The 15693-nt window shown below is 35.9% G+C and overlaps 2 protein-coding genes across 4 annotated transcripts; one reads left to right on the forward strand and one right to left on the reverse strand.

Annotated features, from left to right (window-relative positions):
• Positions 1–4861: 4861 nt before the first annotated feature.
• On the reverse strand, positions 4862–6738 carry LOC140774406 (dolichyl-diphosphooligosaccharide--protein glycosyltransferase subunit 4A). Its single transcript, XM_073117396.1, has 2 exons — positions 6659–6738; positions 4862–5165 (listed from the first exon to the last, which is right to left on the reverse strand). Exon 2 carries the CDS (start codon positions 5163–5165, stop codon positions 5052–5054), a length of 114 nt encoding a protein of 37 aa, XP_072973497.1. The 5' UTR covers positions 6659–6738; the 3' UTR covers positions 4862–5051.
• Positions 6739–6836: 98 nt separating this feature from the next.
• LOC140774405 (serine--tRNA ligase, chloroplastic/mitochondrial) lies at positions 6837–12326 on the forward strand. Of its 3 annotated transcripts, none has more exons than XM_073117392.1 (10): positions 6837–7174; positions 7243–7400; positions 8317–8410; positions 8475–8623; positions 8717–8809; positions 9243–9422; positions 10281–10447; positions 10908–11042; positions 11122–11215; positions 11778–12325. In XM_073117392.1, exons 1-10 carry the CDS (start codon positions 6958–6960, stop codon positions 12054–12056), a joined length of 1566 nt encoding a protein of 521 aa, XP_072973493.1. In that variant the 5' UTR covers positions 6837–6957; the 3' UTR covers positions 12057–12325. The 3 variants fall into 3 exon arrangements, with proteins under 3 accessions (XP_072973493.1, XP_072973494.1, XP_072973496.1); XM_073117393.1 differs by having other exon boundaries at positions 7249–7400; XM_073117395.1 differs by lacking the exon at positions 6837–7174 and having other exon boundaries at positions 7259–7400; positions 8310–8410; positions 11778–12326.
• The last annotated feature ends 3367 nt before the right edge of the window (positions 12327–15693 follow it).

The following is a 15693-nucleotide window of genomic DNA, read 5'->3' on the forward strand; positions in this document are numbered from 1 at the left end:
CTGAGAAATTACAACGGAGTGCCATTTTTATGGTCCTAAGGTCCTACTAACTCCTAACTCTCTATGAATCAATATATACCAAAAGTAAAAAATAATTCGAATTTAAAAGGAAAATATTATATGAAATGCAACAACTCTTAAAAGGAGAAAAAGGTATCAAATCCCTTGATTATTATAAATTGCATTCATAGAGAGATAAAAAGAGTTTCTTATACCTTTTAAACAAAAAAAAAAATGAAAAAATATATATATATTTTTTCATGAAATATGAAGATTTAGGATGAGAGAATTAGTGTTTAAAGCTTGGTTATTTTCAGTCAAGCATTCACCTAGTGTAATTACTAAGTAATTGGTAAACATAGCTGAGTCAGCCAGCCAACAATAATATTATTATTGTCTCTCATTCCTCTGTTAAAATGAGATCATATGTCTAAGCACATAATGAATATGTATGCTTCTTCAAAGCTAATGAACTACAATACTAATTAACTTTAAAAAAGTCAAGGTTTAAATAGTTATCAGAACAAATTAACATTGTGGTCTTAATTCTATGAAAGGTATAAAAGAGTAAAATTAGTTGTCTAACATAATAATTAAAATAAAATTAGAGTTCATGAATTTTTAAATTATAAGAACAATTAAAAAACAATCTTTCAAACTCAAAGAATTTAAAAGAAATACTGTTTTTGTTTTCTTTGTCTTTTCTTAGTACAAGTTATAGAACAATGTGAAAAGTACAACACTGGTGTAGTCCTTTTTTGGTTATATTTGATGAGCTCAAGATTATAATATTTAACTTTTTTCTATAATAATAATAATAATAATTTAAAAATCCGTTGAAGTATAATGTTGGAATGCATGTGAGCGTAGATTTATTCGTAAAAGAAAATAAATTTTACACGTTGTTGCTCGTGGTTGGAGGGCTCTTTCTCAATGGTAAAAATAAAAATAAAAAATAAAAAATAAAAAATAAAACTAAGGTTAAATATTCAGCTATTTTAAATTAAATTTTGGCCCCTGAGACGTACAAACTTTTGCCGAAGAAAATCTTTCACGAGTCGTCGTCGTCTACTAGATCTCTGGCTCACGTTGTTCTCGTCGACCTTCTTCATTCACCGTGTGCTCACTTCCTCATTCTCTTATTTCTTTTCAAATTCGAGCAAGACCCACTTGGTTTCCTTCCTCCTCTGATCTTGCCGTCGGCGTTGGGATGTTGGGTCTCTCTTCTCTCTCTCTCTCTCTCTCTGTCTGTCTCTCTTTTGGCATGAAGTCTCTTCTTGATTTCTGATTGAACACTCGATGACTTGACCGTGTATGATCACATGATAAATTCTTTCTTTTTTCTTCAGGATGATGAATTATACGCTAATTAAGCTTTTATACTGCACTGCAAATTGTCTTTACTGCTATCATGTCTTCTTTCATTACTGCTTCCCATGTCAGTTTTGGTTTCTCCCTCCAGTTTTGAGTAGCTGATCGAATTTACTCGCACCAACTGAGCAGGTCAAAGCTTGTTAATCTGAGTGCCAGCCAGAAATATCTAATCCAGTGGAATGGAGGCTGCTTCCTCTACAGTACCCTCTATTGTTGTTTATGTTACAGTTCCAAATAGAGAAGCAGGTTTGCTTGTTATGGTTTAATCTGTTTCTCTGTGATATAGATGAACTCTGCTAAGCTGGTGATCCAGTGTAAACAGAATTGTTACCACTTGTCAAACTATCAGACTAGGGAGGGTCATTAGCCACTTCCTCTATATAATGTTGATTAAACTGGAACATTACTAGATGTCAAGTTTTGAGAAGTATACATTTTTCCTTGTCTCCTGGTTGCCATATGATCATGTATTAAGCATGGGATTGTCATCAGGCTTTTGCTATAAGACTATAAAAGCAAGGGCATGTTCTACATCTAGATTGTTATTTCTACTAACAGCATTTCCAGTAAATGCAAGATAGAAGAAACCCGACTGAAACAGCGCCGCCCAAATCATCTCATGTTGACAGGAAATTGACACGAGAAATAGATTATGGTACAGGAACCCATTATATCAATGTGTGCTGCCTGAAACATTAGTTTTTGGGTCGGTACATGTAAGTATTGGACCTGTCCCCCTGAGAATCAGTCTGAGGTTGTAGAAAATGGCGGTCGGCAGGTCTCACGCTGGCCTCCTGGTAGCACACCCCTTGTTGTTTGTATTATTTGGTAGGATATACATGGTAATTTGGTAGGTTTTATTTCTTGGCAATTTTTCTAAGATCATCTGTCTTAATACAGGCAAGAAGCTTTCTGAAAGCATCATCAGGGAAAGGCTTGCAGCATGTGTCAATATAGTGCCAGGCATGCACCTTATTCTCAAACTGCTCCATGTAAAGTTGTCATCTAATGATATTGTCGATCTTATCTATTTTGCACTGGCATGTTTTGGTACTTTGGCTTGCACTGTAGATAAAGGCTTTATAACATGTTTCCAAATCATTATTTAGTTTGATTGCCACTGCCACATAGCTGGTGTTCCCTAACTGTTTGGAGGGGAATCATCTGTTATTGTGAAAACATTTTATATGATATCAGCAACTGTCTTGGGCAGTTGAATTGAAGGAGCAGTTTGTGTGCTTGAAATGAGAGTTACTACTTGCATTCTCTTTATTGGGCTGCTATGTGAGCAACTACACTTGGATATCTTTTTAACATATACAAACAGGGAGTTCTAGATGCAAGTCCTAGCACATAGTTAGCCACTCATACAAGATATAAATAATCCAAAAATCTTGAGCAAATAAATTATCTAGCCTACTTAGGAGCAAATAAATGATGATGGTGCCAGTAAACCAGGCACACCTTCTTGTGGCAGGGGCTAACCTAGTCCATTTCTTCTCAGATTCCTAGCCTAGTTCTGACAAAAATAAATTGACTTCCGTAGTTTTGGCTGAATCAATTAGCATTGCAGAAATTTGAGTTCTTGCCTCACCACCATGTTATTAGCTTTAATCTGGCATGCTTGGGCAATGAGCAGGTTATTCCTTTCCAAGTAACTCTACTTTATGGTGGTTACTACTCTTAAAGATTGGTTGATTGTGTTCCTTGCCTTACTGGTACTTAATAGGATAATTCATCCATAATTGTTTCTTCAATGTGGTAGTTATTACTTAAATCTTTTAGCTTCTATTAATATTATACTACATAATTTGACAGATAAATATGTTTAGCATCTATTTTCTAGTGCATTTTATCCTTTTCCCTTTTCTTGTTCTATGTTCTGATCCTTTTCATGGTTTCTTTAGTTGACTCATATATCAACTGTTCTTTTTTTCTTGGAAAGTGAATCAGAGATGCTAGTTAAGCTTCAAATTTTTTTTTCTGGAGACCAGCTTTTACCTATTTATTTGTCCTTTAATGTTAGATTTCCTGAATATGCCCATGTTTTCTGTTTGCAGGGATCAAGTCCATGTATTTATTTACCACTACCAGAGTTACAGTTGTATAAAAGAAAATTAATAAATCTCTACTTGCATATTTTCTCACTTGTCAGGAAGCTACAGAAACTAGTGTTGAGTCAATCAGATAGAAAAAAAGTTGGGTTTGCAAACTTGTTGCAAATTGTGGTCGTGCTATTGTTGGTATACTTGAACCAAGACAATTATAATTTTTTAACTATACCAGTTACTAAGTTGTCAACAATGGGCTGGCCGAATACCTTCCAATACTGGTTTATGTGAAATGAATCATGCATCATTTTCCAGGTCCAAACAGATTCTGAAGAACCGAACATGTTAAAGCTAACCATGAGTACGAGTAAGCTTCGTTCATCTATGTTAACTGCTGTTCTATGATCTTATCTTAGATCCTTAGGATCATCTTTTTCTTTGTTATTCTTAGGTGTGCTGACATTGTTTTAAGTTTAATATATGACTCATTCCATGTCTTACTGATGTATTTGGTATCTAGTGCCTGTAACTTTAACCATTAACCATGTATACAAGGTTCCTGAAGTCATAGCTTTGCCCTTAAATGGTGGTAACCTCAAGTACCTCAGAATGGCTTAAAGACAATGCAAGGGAAAAATGATGTGATGATATGAAACAGTGCAAGAGAGAATTTCCAATGTTATGAATGGCTGAGTTTGTAGTTGCTTGCAGCAAAGCTGAGTAAATGAGATTGCAGAGGACTTTGTATAAAAGAATACCTCTTTTGTCCATTAGAGAGTGTCTGGATCTTTTGTTGTAGACTACTTTTGGAATTGTTTGTCGAAGTGAGATGTCTTTATGGCACTTGGTACTCCTTTCTCCAACTCAAATACTCGGTGCAGCAGGTATTAGTGCTCCTGGGTTCTTGGGTTCTTGTTTGGTACAACCACCCTCAGAAATAAATCAGATCTCTTTACTTGAATTCTTACCAATGTTTGTGTTCTTCCGTTTACATTGGTTTTTCATTTAACAACAGAAAGCAAACAACCCATTATGCATCTATGGGCACAAAAGTTGCAGGCAGACTATATCTTGAGAATAAGCTGTTTCTCTACCAACTAAATCAGCAAAAGGTCTTCATAGCTTCATTGAGCTGTAACAGGAAAAATCTCATATATGTCTCAGGCACAGATATTAATGGCTTTTCTAATTATGTGAAGCACGCAATATATCACACATTCTTATAATTGTGATAAACCATGCATGTCAACTAGAAAGCAATGGCATCCCTAAATAATATGAGTTATGAATGTATCAGACACTTCAGTTACCATTCGAGATGTTCAATTGACTGCAGGTGCTGATACCAGACCACAGATAACACAAAACGGAGCATTCTCACATTCCGAGATGTAAAACAGAACTTATATCATACACAAAACATGAAAACATTTAGGAGTAGAAAATGATCAGAGAATATGATTGGGAGTTGACTATTCCGAGTGACAATTTAATATCTCAACAACAAAACCATCATTGCATTTGCAAGTTCCCTTAATAGAACAAAATGTCTTTGGTAATACGATTCCTATTCAGGTCTGGTAAGTGGAGCTATAATTTGTTGTTACAGAATCTTAATCATATGCATCAATTTCCTTCATATTTTGGATCTGCCATCACATAGTGATAAGCAATTACCAAAATGAATATGAAGATGCCAAGGAAATTGGCAAAAAATCCCAAGTCTTGGTCGTCAATCATCTGCAAGACGAACAAAAGAAATAAGGGTGTCAAATATGATCAGGAAGCAACCATAACATGAGTATGACAAGTCGATTTGTTACAGACAATAATGAAGATGGTATTGGTCCAAGTATAAATGAAGACTGAAATGCTGGAATGAAATTAAATTCACGAAATTGAGAAATATAAAAATTGAATAAGATGTTTTCCATCTGGGGCCAAGCTAAAAGAACCCAAGTGAAATTCAAACTGAAGCCATCCCAACCAGCCATTATCCAACACCTGACATATTTAAAAAATAGATTGTCTTGTATGCTGTTGCAACATGTCTTTATACTAAAGGTTGTTGATAACATCTTCTACATAGTTACTCCTCTACTTGCTTGTACTTTCAATCAAAATAACATTTATATATATGCAATTGGTTGAAAGGAACACATCATTGTGGTTGTTGTTTTCTGTTATACATATGTGCTGAAGTTATCCTAATGCAAGTAACGCCCAATTTAAACAGTTTTAAGTAAGTACTGGCTGCAATTCAACCTGGTAGATCCTAGAGTGATGAACAAACAAAGCGACACATTAAAGATGAAACTGGCCTAAAGTTGAAAAAAAAAAGACTTGGTTATTCAAAAAATCGAATGGATTTGGATCAGCCTAGTACAGCCATCTAGCCTGCTCAACAGGTGCTTTCATTTATGTGCAGTACCCTAATTCTGAACAGGTTTAAATAGTTCTTTAGTTCTTCTTACTAAATCCAAGTTGAAAATCTAACATATCTCTAATTGGGATGAGGCTTACCAGGGGTACACCCTGGTAAATTGTTTTGAGTTACAGAAGCTCTTCCACACTTGAAGTAAGAACACGTATATAACACCCTTCCTAGATCCTGCCCTCTTGTTGCTAGGAAGAAAAAAATAGAATAAAAAGTTCGCCACACACATGAATCACTAAAGAATATGTGCCAACCCAAATATGCAATGTCTTCCTCTTTGGTCGTCCCTGGTGAACCAAAAGAAAAGATGCCAACTTCTCATATCAGTAGCATTTCCAAGGACATTAAAAAGGACATCCCTCCTTATTTTTTCTCTCTTTTTATCCCTTCTGTGGCAGATTTGGTCTCAAAATCTGATGGACGAACAACATTTTACCCCAAGCCTTCTCATAAGCCCAACAACTCGGATGATAAAACAACACTAATGACCCGATCGCCCGAACATTTATTACTACATCCCATAATTTTATTTCTCAAAACTTATGCATATAAGGTGAATTCTATTACCACTTAATGAAAGCAACTAAGTAGTTAAAACAGAAATTTTATAGAATCGCTTCTTCGCTTCGCTATAACACCCGGATCTAAGAGATGATGAGCTAAATCGTGTGCGAAGCATCGCATTTGTGAGGTCAAACCACAGATCTGACAAACAGAAGCGAAATCCGACGATCCAAAAGATAGATTTCAAATCCAGCAGAAGAGATCGAGTGCAAAGAAACTTAAGAGGCTTTACCTTCGCGTCGTTCCGCCTTAGCCTTCGCCTCGCGTAGAAATGAGTCGAGAAAGGAAGCGGAATAAGCTCTTTATAAAATTTGCTGGGGTTTTTCTACTGCACGTGCATTGCGCGTGACGCAGAGAGAGAGAGAGAGAGAGAGAGAGAGAGATTGGGCACGCCGTTCACCAGCCACGCGGAGTTTATCCTACTCATCTTAGTCTTCCTCTCCCGACCTCAACTCATCTATCCGCTCCTCTCCGGCGCATGCTACCCTGCGCCGCCGCCCCGCCGCCGATCCTACTTGCTGTCCGGACCCAATGGGGATGATACCAAGCGGGCGTTTCGGAACCGTAACCCTATCAAGAGCCCCGTCTCTTTGCCGTTCCTCCTGTCTCCTTCCTCCCCTCGAAACCTTATCCCTAGCCTCCCCTCGACGTCGCATGCTCCGAAGACCTCCTCTCCATCCAATCCTGAGGGCATTCTCTGCCGCCTCCGTGCCTACGATCTCACCGGCGTCCCAGGAAGTGCGGAAAGGTGACTCCTTTTTTTGCCTCTCTCTTTTTTCAGAAGCTATAGTTGGATTCTTCTCATCTTTATGGTAGTTGTAGTTCCCGTGAAGCCGCAATGGAAAGCCGCGATAGATTTCAAATGGATTAGGGATAACAAGGATGTTGTTGCCGCCAATATCAAGAATAGGAAATCCAGTGCTAATTTGGAGCTTGTCCTCGAACTCTATGAGAAGTTCTTGAGTCTTCAGAAGGTCAGGCCTTTGCTCGATAACATATAATCTACTCCATTCACGAATAAATATGTACGTACAGAAGATCAAGTTTGATCCGTTTATCTTATTCTCTTACTACTTTCTAGCTAATCTGTGAGATATCCTGCTTTTTTGTAACTACGAAAGTGAGTAAATTCTTTTGAGCCTATCTAATCGAGCAGTTGGATTATTTGATTGCCATTTTGGTTTGTGGAATTCATATCGTTATACATTTTGTTCTTAAGTTCTAATTGTTTAAGTTATAGTAGTAGCATAAGTATGTGTAGCCTCGAATAAAAGTAGAACATTTCTATCATATCTTTATTTTTTAGAAGGAATTGTAGATTTGGGGGCGGGGGGCGCAATGTACCAATCCATAATTGAAATTATTAGGATTTTGAGAGAGAGAAACCTGGCTTCCAACGATACCCTGATGCAGCGGTTATGATGCACATTGTTTGCTCTCTCTAGCCTTTGACTGGCGTCAAAACAGTGCAATAGATAACAGCTATCAAATAATTTTTTGGATGTTACTGTGTGAAAATGACAATGAAAAGATTATTTCCTCAAGTTGTTGGCTTGAAATAATGTAATTTCTAAGATGATCATAAAAACTGCTTTTTCTAAAGAAAGATCAATCAATATTGATAACAAAAGTAAAGTAGCTGGTAATGTGACTGTTAGAATTCTGCCGTGCCTGCTATACGGTTATTATTATTATCATTATCACCGTTGACATCATCAACATCATCATTGTTGTTGTTATTGATGTCATTGTTGGTGATGAGAATTGCCGATCCAACCTTGTAACAGTTGTTTTTTCAATGATGTTTGGTGACCATGCTTTCAGTAATGTTCTACCAAAAATAATATTAAAAAGAGTGCAACAATTTCTAATTTTGGTCACAGATAGCAGGAGGTTGAACGGCTCCGAGCTGAAAGAAACATTGTCGCAAACAAAATGAAGGGAAAGCTAGAGCCATCTGTTCGTCAAACTCTTGTGGAAGAAGGTAAACTTGATCTTTGTTTTATATAGTGTAACTTACAAATTTACTTGGCTCAGTCATCTTGCAGGAAAGAGCTTGAAAGAGGGGCTTGTTGCTTTAGAGGAAGATCTTATTCAAATTACTGATACGCTTCAACAGGAAGCGCAGTGTATACCTAATACTATGCATCCAGATGTTCCTGTAGGAGGCGAGGATAGTTCTGTAGTAAGAAAGATGGTATTACTTTCCTTAGATATTCCTAGTGTCTTATCATGTTTTAGAATTCTTTGGTATGATCATGTTTGACATTTTCTGTTTGAAATCACCTAGGTAGGCAGTCAAAAGGACTTTAAGTTTGCCGTCAAAGATCATCTTCAACTGGGGAAGGAACTTAATTTATTTGATTTTGATGCAGCAGCAGAGGTAATATGTTTATGCATATTACAATCTCCTACAGTTGTGCAGTATTTTTTTATGAATTTGTACACGATTGCAAAAATATTCTAAAAGTGATGTACATATCACTGGACATATTATATTGTTACTTGAGTCATTAGACATAGATCAACTTTATTTATAGATGGCCCAGAATTGGTTAGTTCGGGCGAAAAGTTAGGGGTTCAAATTGATAAGGCAAATTCTTCTTATGGCCTATTTAATACTGATAGAACATCTAAGACATTTCAGAAAATTCCGCATTATTCACATCTGTTCGGAATATTTAAGTAAGTTTGAGTTGAATGATTTTCTATCAGCATTACCTTATTCAACCCGATTTTGTTTTTTACGAAGTTTTATTTGTTTGTAGTTCTTTACTTGCATATTTAATGTCAGTTGGTTCTTTTGTTTTGTGCAGGTCAGTGGTTCAAAGTTCTACTACTTAAAGAATGAGGCTGTTTTACTAGAGATGGCCCTTGTTAATTGGGCAATTACAGAAGTCTCAAGAAAGGGATTTATTCCTCTTATTACTCCAGAGATTGTAAGATCATCTGTCGTTGAGAAATGCGGCTTCCAACCCCGGGGCGAAAATACTCAGGTTTGTAACATTCCCTTGTACATAACTATACAAGTATACTAGCTGAAACTTGTTGAGCATTTTCTTGGACAACTGAATATATTGGTATGCATCTAGAGTATGATTAAAATGTAAGAGTTTATGGTAAAAAATTTGGTTGATTTCATGCTACAGCCCAATGCATATTTGTTGTAAATGCTCTCCGCTATAAGTAATATGATCTTTTAATTATTTAACCGATTCAGCATGTCTGCTTAAATTGATGGACTGATCTATATTTGTAAGCTTTATTGGTGGTTAGTGCTGTACTTGTTAGATTTATTGGTAGTTACCACTGTGCTTGTTAGATTTGTTTGGTGGATATTGCCATCTTCTTTCCATAGGCAGTAACCTATGAGTGTGGAGTCATCTGATATATGCTAATTTTGTTGAAATTTTACATTTTGTGTTTATCTTTGTTGTAACTTGCTAAATCTATCTCGTTTTGTCTTAAAATTTCATGTTCATTCACTAATAGTATTTGTTTATTGAGTGGCGCATATCGTGTCAGTTTTAACATTTAATATTAGTTTCCATTATGAATTTTTTATCAAGTTAGAAACAATACAGGGTCATTGAAGGCTGATTAATCTTGTATCAAGGTTTAGTAGGTAGACAATTAGTAGATAAAAGCAATGCAGTTTTTATCTCTTTTACTTGGTATCCTACATGGCACATTCTGACTTGTCTATGCTCACATATCAATACTGTTCATGCAAAATCAAATTTGACCTTTTCTATTGCTTTTCATGTTTGGAAGAATTTATGGTTTTTCTAGATCTTGTGATGTTTATTAAACTAAGAATTCAAGTTCTAAGAGTTTTTTTTCCCTCTCGGCAGGTTTATTCAATTGAAGACAGCGACCAATGCCTAATAGGAACTGCAGAGATTCCTGTCGGAGGCATCCATATGGATTCAATTCTTCCAGAATCTGGTTTACCTCGGAAGTATGTGGCCTACTCTCATTGTTTCCGCACTGAAGCAGGTGCTGCTGGCACTGCCACAAGGTGATTTTACATCTAGTAGTATGTATTAGGAATGCTTCTAATGCCATCAAAGCAACTGAATGAGCCCTGTCTGCTTTTTGGTCTATCAGCCAGAGAGAAAGTCTTGCTTTCAATTGTTCAGTGGCCTAAAGTACTTCTAGTGTTATCATAGGCTGGTAAATCTGCATTCCAAAAAGTCCACTGCCTCACTGCCTAGTCCGTCCTTATTAACATATCCGCTGCCAACCCAAATACTTATATATCATCCATGTTAGTCGCCCAAAATTCTATGTCCATAATTCAAATTTTTAAATAACTCCTGATAAAGATAGTCTTATCCTACTAATGAGGTCGACATGCAGTTAGTTCTTTGCTGCTTCATGAGTGGGTTTCGTTGAGCTTATTGGTTAAAGAAAGATAATAAAGTTATCAAGTTTCTAGTTTTCACAGATACTTAATTAGGTATTATCCTCTTAAACAGGGGCCTTTATCGAGTACACCAATTTAGCAAGGTTGAGATGTTCATATTCTGTCGGCCAGAGGACAGTGACATGTACCATGAAGAACTTATCGCAATTGAAGAAGATCTATTCACATCTCTGGGCCTTCACTTCAAGTACTAAACGATCTGTGGTTTTGTTTGTTATGTATTCATTTCAATTCTTCATGACTAAGTAATATTGGTGTTTCCTTAGGATTTTGGATATGGCAACAGGTGATTTGGGTGCGCCTGCATATAGGAAGTTCGATGTGGAGGCTTGGATGCCTGGTTTAGGCCGTTATGGTGAGGTATGTGAAGACTGAAGAGGCTGTCCAAGATTACAGCCATCTAAAAGTATACATGGATACAACAGCAAATAAGATATCTTTCAAAAATAGAATGACATCAAATGCATTAGTGCTGCCTTCTCCACAATATTTTGTTGGTTTTCTTTTCCACATCCTGCTAGGTCTATATTAGGCTTCTGGTATATAATAATTGGTTTTGCAGCTGAAGCAAAATTGTTTTTGTTGGAACCAAAATACTTTGCAGTTTCAGATTTTTGCTGAAAACTGGTAAGTTGGTTCCATATCAATTAACTAACTGAAATTGACTTAAAGTTTGAGCTAAAATGGCCAAATGCCCAAAACTAACTGAAACTGGTCAAAAACGCTCTAAAATTAGTTGATTTCAGCACAAACTGTTGAAACTTGCCGAAGCTAGTTGAATTTATTACTATTTGGTTACTTCCATCATGGAAAAAGATATGATAAATACACCCACTACCTAGGTATTACCACCTTTTTCACTTTTAATCATCCTTTTTATCCAATTCTCCATTTATTTACTACTCTTTATTCGAATTAACAGATCTCAAGTGCATCGAACTGTACCGATTATCAGAGTCGGAGACTCGGCATCCGCTACCGCCCTTCTGTATCGGATCTCTCACCGACAAATGCAAAGAAAGGAAAGGGCAGCAGCTCGGCTACCACACAGTTTGTTCATACACTTAATGCCACCGCTTGTGCTGTTCCTCGCATGTTGGTATGTCTGTTGGAAAATTTTCAGCAAGAGGATGGCTCTGTAGTTATTCCTGAGCCACTGAGGCCTTTCATGGGTGGTCTGCAAGTTATCTCTCGAAAATAAAGGTGACACTTGTGGAAACTGTTAAATCTTCATTCCCTTTTTCTGCATTTTATTTATAGAGCTTCTTGTGAGGTTACCAGCGTAGCATGCAACACCGTTCTTTTTGAAATAAAACAGAGCCAGGAACCCTTTTGTCTTCACTCTTCACTTCACTTTGATATCTGAAACCTTTGAATATGTTGAGTATTTTCAGAGAATAGTTGATGATAATGCAAGAAAAGTCTTTGCTGATAGATAATATGTTTCTGACGTTCTTATCATTTTAAAATTCAGTGAAATTCCATTTGAACCTGCGCAGACACTGTTTTGAGATGCATATTGTCTGTCAATTTGCTGTTTGTCGTCGAGGACTATTACTCATTTATGGTGGAATATTAGGTCATTTCCCTTGCTGATGGTTGAGTGTTCTGCTTTTACTTGCATCTCATCCATGCACCACATTAGCATCTTGTTAAGTACAGTGAGCAGCACTAAAGATGCCTTTCCTCAACTTTGGAAAATACAATACCTTATATCTTTCACAGTAAGATAAAAAGTTTCTTACTGATTGACCTGGATACCTTTCAACTGTGTCATCAACAAAAGTTCAATATACCTCACTGATCCAGGGAAGCTGCATTTCTTTGTTTGTAAACGATCGCTGCTGCATTCTTGGTGTATTAGGGACCTTTTATGATAGCAAAGTGCATATAGGCTTCCTCTGCAGCAGTACAAAGTTGTCGCACATATCTCCAGATTTTCACATATATACTGCAATAAATGAAGGGCATTGAGCATTTCTCTTTATACTCTATCCTCTTTCTTAATGACAGCGGAGTATGAGCAACCAACTCCATTTAGTCTTCTTAAGCTAGATCTAGAACTAGTACACTGTGCTGTGAGTTTATAAGTGGGACAAAGGATGATTCAGCTCAATAATTGAAAGTATTGAGTAAATATCTCGGTGGACATAAGGAACTCCATATAGATGTTTCTTTTCTTTTTTTATCCTTGACAACCACCTTTTTGATTGCAAGGTACGATCAGTAATTAGGCTCTTTATGAGCATAAGCAGTTTCACAGCGACCAAATTCTGGGGCTTTGCAGTCTGCTTCTTTTTCTTCCTTTAGCTTGATAAGAAAAATTAACAGGAGAGTTTAACACTTAATTGTCATAATTTACATCTCATTCTCATTCTTTTATATATATATTAAGGTATTCTTAATTGTGTGGAAAATTTAGATAATAATTGGTCTCGTGAAAGTAATGCCAGTTTGACTTGCAAGAATAGTTTGGGAGGTCTTATTTTAGTCAAAAGAACTCCAAAACGTGCTATCATGTACTGTGGCCTAAATGGTCCAAGAAATTTAAAAAGAAATAATTATAGATCTCTCTACGAGACCCCCACAATTGGAAAAACATATCTTACCCAAATTTTAATCTTATATATTAAATTTAAAAACTAAAATCGGCATGGCTCGTGTCCAAATAATCCCATTAAAATATAATATATATATATATACAATGAATTTTGGTGATTTGTACGACAGGATAATCTTACGTTACTGTTTCATGTTTCATGTTTCATGTTTCATGTTTTAAGAATAGACCCAGGATGAGTCTGAGCTCAATAATTTGAAAGTATTTTATAACATCTCAATCATAGACTTAAGGAGACCCACCCCCATATAAATGATTTGGTCACGGCTCAAAAATTCTATTCATGCTCACGATTAGGACTTGATAACTAATAATCGACCAAAAGATAATACTAAAATTCAATCAATTTAGAGAGAGAGAGAGAGAGAGAGAGAGAGAGAGAGAGAGAGAGAGAGAGAGAGAGAGAGAGAGATTTAAATAAAAAATAAAAAAATAAATAGAAAAATAGAAAGAAAAGAAATTGTCCAAGTTCATCATCTATCGAGATTCCACATCCAATCTTGTATTATTTTGTTCAAGATCAAAACCTCATGCTTGTCCTCCAGAACGTGCTATCGTGGATCGTGTGCTCCAATATCTTTGCTACGAAATGGTCCACTCTTCTAGTAGGAAACAGCAAAAGAGTGATGATGTGATACTAACCTATTAATTATTTATCTGATGATAAATTAAAGGGTGTATAATAACATAAGATATTTTATATATGTGATTAGATTAATTGATAAAAAAAAATTAGAATTTAATTTAATTTAATCTTTTTATTGCTTATCCTTATAACCGTTTGGGGTGTTGTCAACTTATCTTTATAATTTAGAAAAATGATCTGTATTTTTGTTTAATTTTATTTAATATTATTTAATTTTAACTATTAAATTAGGAGGGAGAAATTAATGAGAGACTTTTCCACAAAATGGATAAAGATATGGTAGGGCATGCTTGGTTGTATGTACTACCAAATGGGTGTTATTTTACTGAGATGGAAGAAAAGGAAAGATGATAAGCTTTGTTATCTCAATTTTTAGCCTAATCCCATTTTGGCAAATAACTATTTTGCCCCCCTCTCAACTAGCTTTTTATCTACACCATTTTTTTTTATATAAAAAGAAGATTATATTTATTAATCGTCACGGTTATAAAATGTATCGGTCATAATTTATAAGTCAGAGTAGTGCTAACAAGACAATCTGTAATAAAATTAATCTCGAGATAGGTACAAGAGATCCGAGAAAAAAGAAAAGGAGGAGAGGAGGTAGCGACGGCAGCCTTAGAGGATGAAGGCAATAATCCAAGAAGCCTTGTGGACTCTAAGCGGATAACCCAGACTCTCTTATTGTTAAAAGGTATAATAACTATTCTAATTTTTTCACACAAGCTAGAGAGAGGAGGACTCCTTATTACCAGCTTACAATGAAGAAGAGTACTGCCGGTGAGCCATTCTCTATTGACCCAACTCTTACCAATGTGATCAATGTGCCAGAGATCGATCCTTGGTGAAAGAGAAAGACAAAACAAAAGATAAACGTGAGATGGATTCTTCCACAAGCTCGCGGATTAGGTAAGCTCAAACCCAACTTGATTAAGTTGGACTTGGTTGGGAGTTCATTCCAAGAGCTTCAACTTCTAGAGATGCTGCCAGCCATCCAAATAAAATGACCTAGCAAGGAAGGAATACACAGAGTTATTTTAATTTAATTATCCAACAACTAAATATATATATATTTTTTCAATTTAGATTTCTATTCTCCACATGCCCGTTATGTGGAAGCCCAAATTAAATAACACAAAGTACTTTTAGCATCTTTGAAAATACTAAAACATTATTATATTTTAATTAGATTATGGCTCCAATCTCTAAACTTAGTTTTAATTAGGATGGCAGCCAAATTGAGTGTTATCATCATCATCATCTCTTGGAGATAAGGATATCTAAATTTATTATTAAAAAATATAAATGTATATTAAAATTAATTTTTTTTTAGAAAAAAAAAGGGTGGCATAACTAGATGCAGTCACTGTGATGAGCTGGTTCGCTTGTCGTGTATAAATAATTCCATTAAATATATATATATCTACAGTTCGGTTGGAATAACTTTCCTTGGTTCCACCAAAATGCACCTCAGTTTTGCACCACGTTTTAATAGTCATTTTCCTAAGTCAGTCTTCCCGAGTTTTTGACCAAACTACCCCTCTTCCAAATTTTAGGCCCGGGTTTAAACTT

This window comes from Typha angustifolia, chromosome 13, assembly GCF_048772165.1.
Source record: "Typha angustifolia cultivar Huaian chromosome 13, ASM4877216v1, whole genome shotgun sequence".
Classification (NCBI taxonomy): domain Eukaryota; kingdom Viridiplantae; phylum Streptophyta; class Magnoliopsida; order Poales; family Typhaceae; genus Typha; species Typha angustifolia.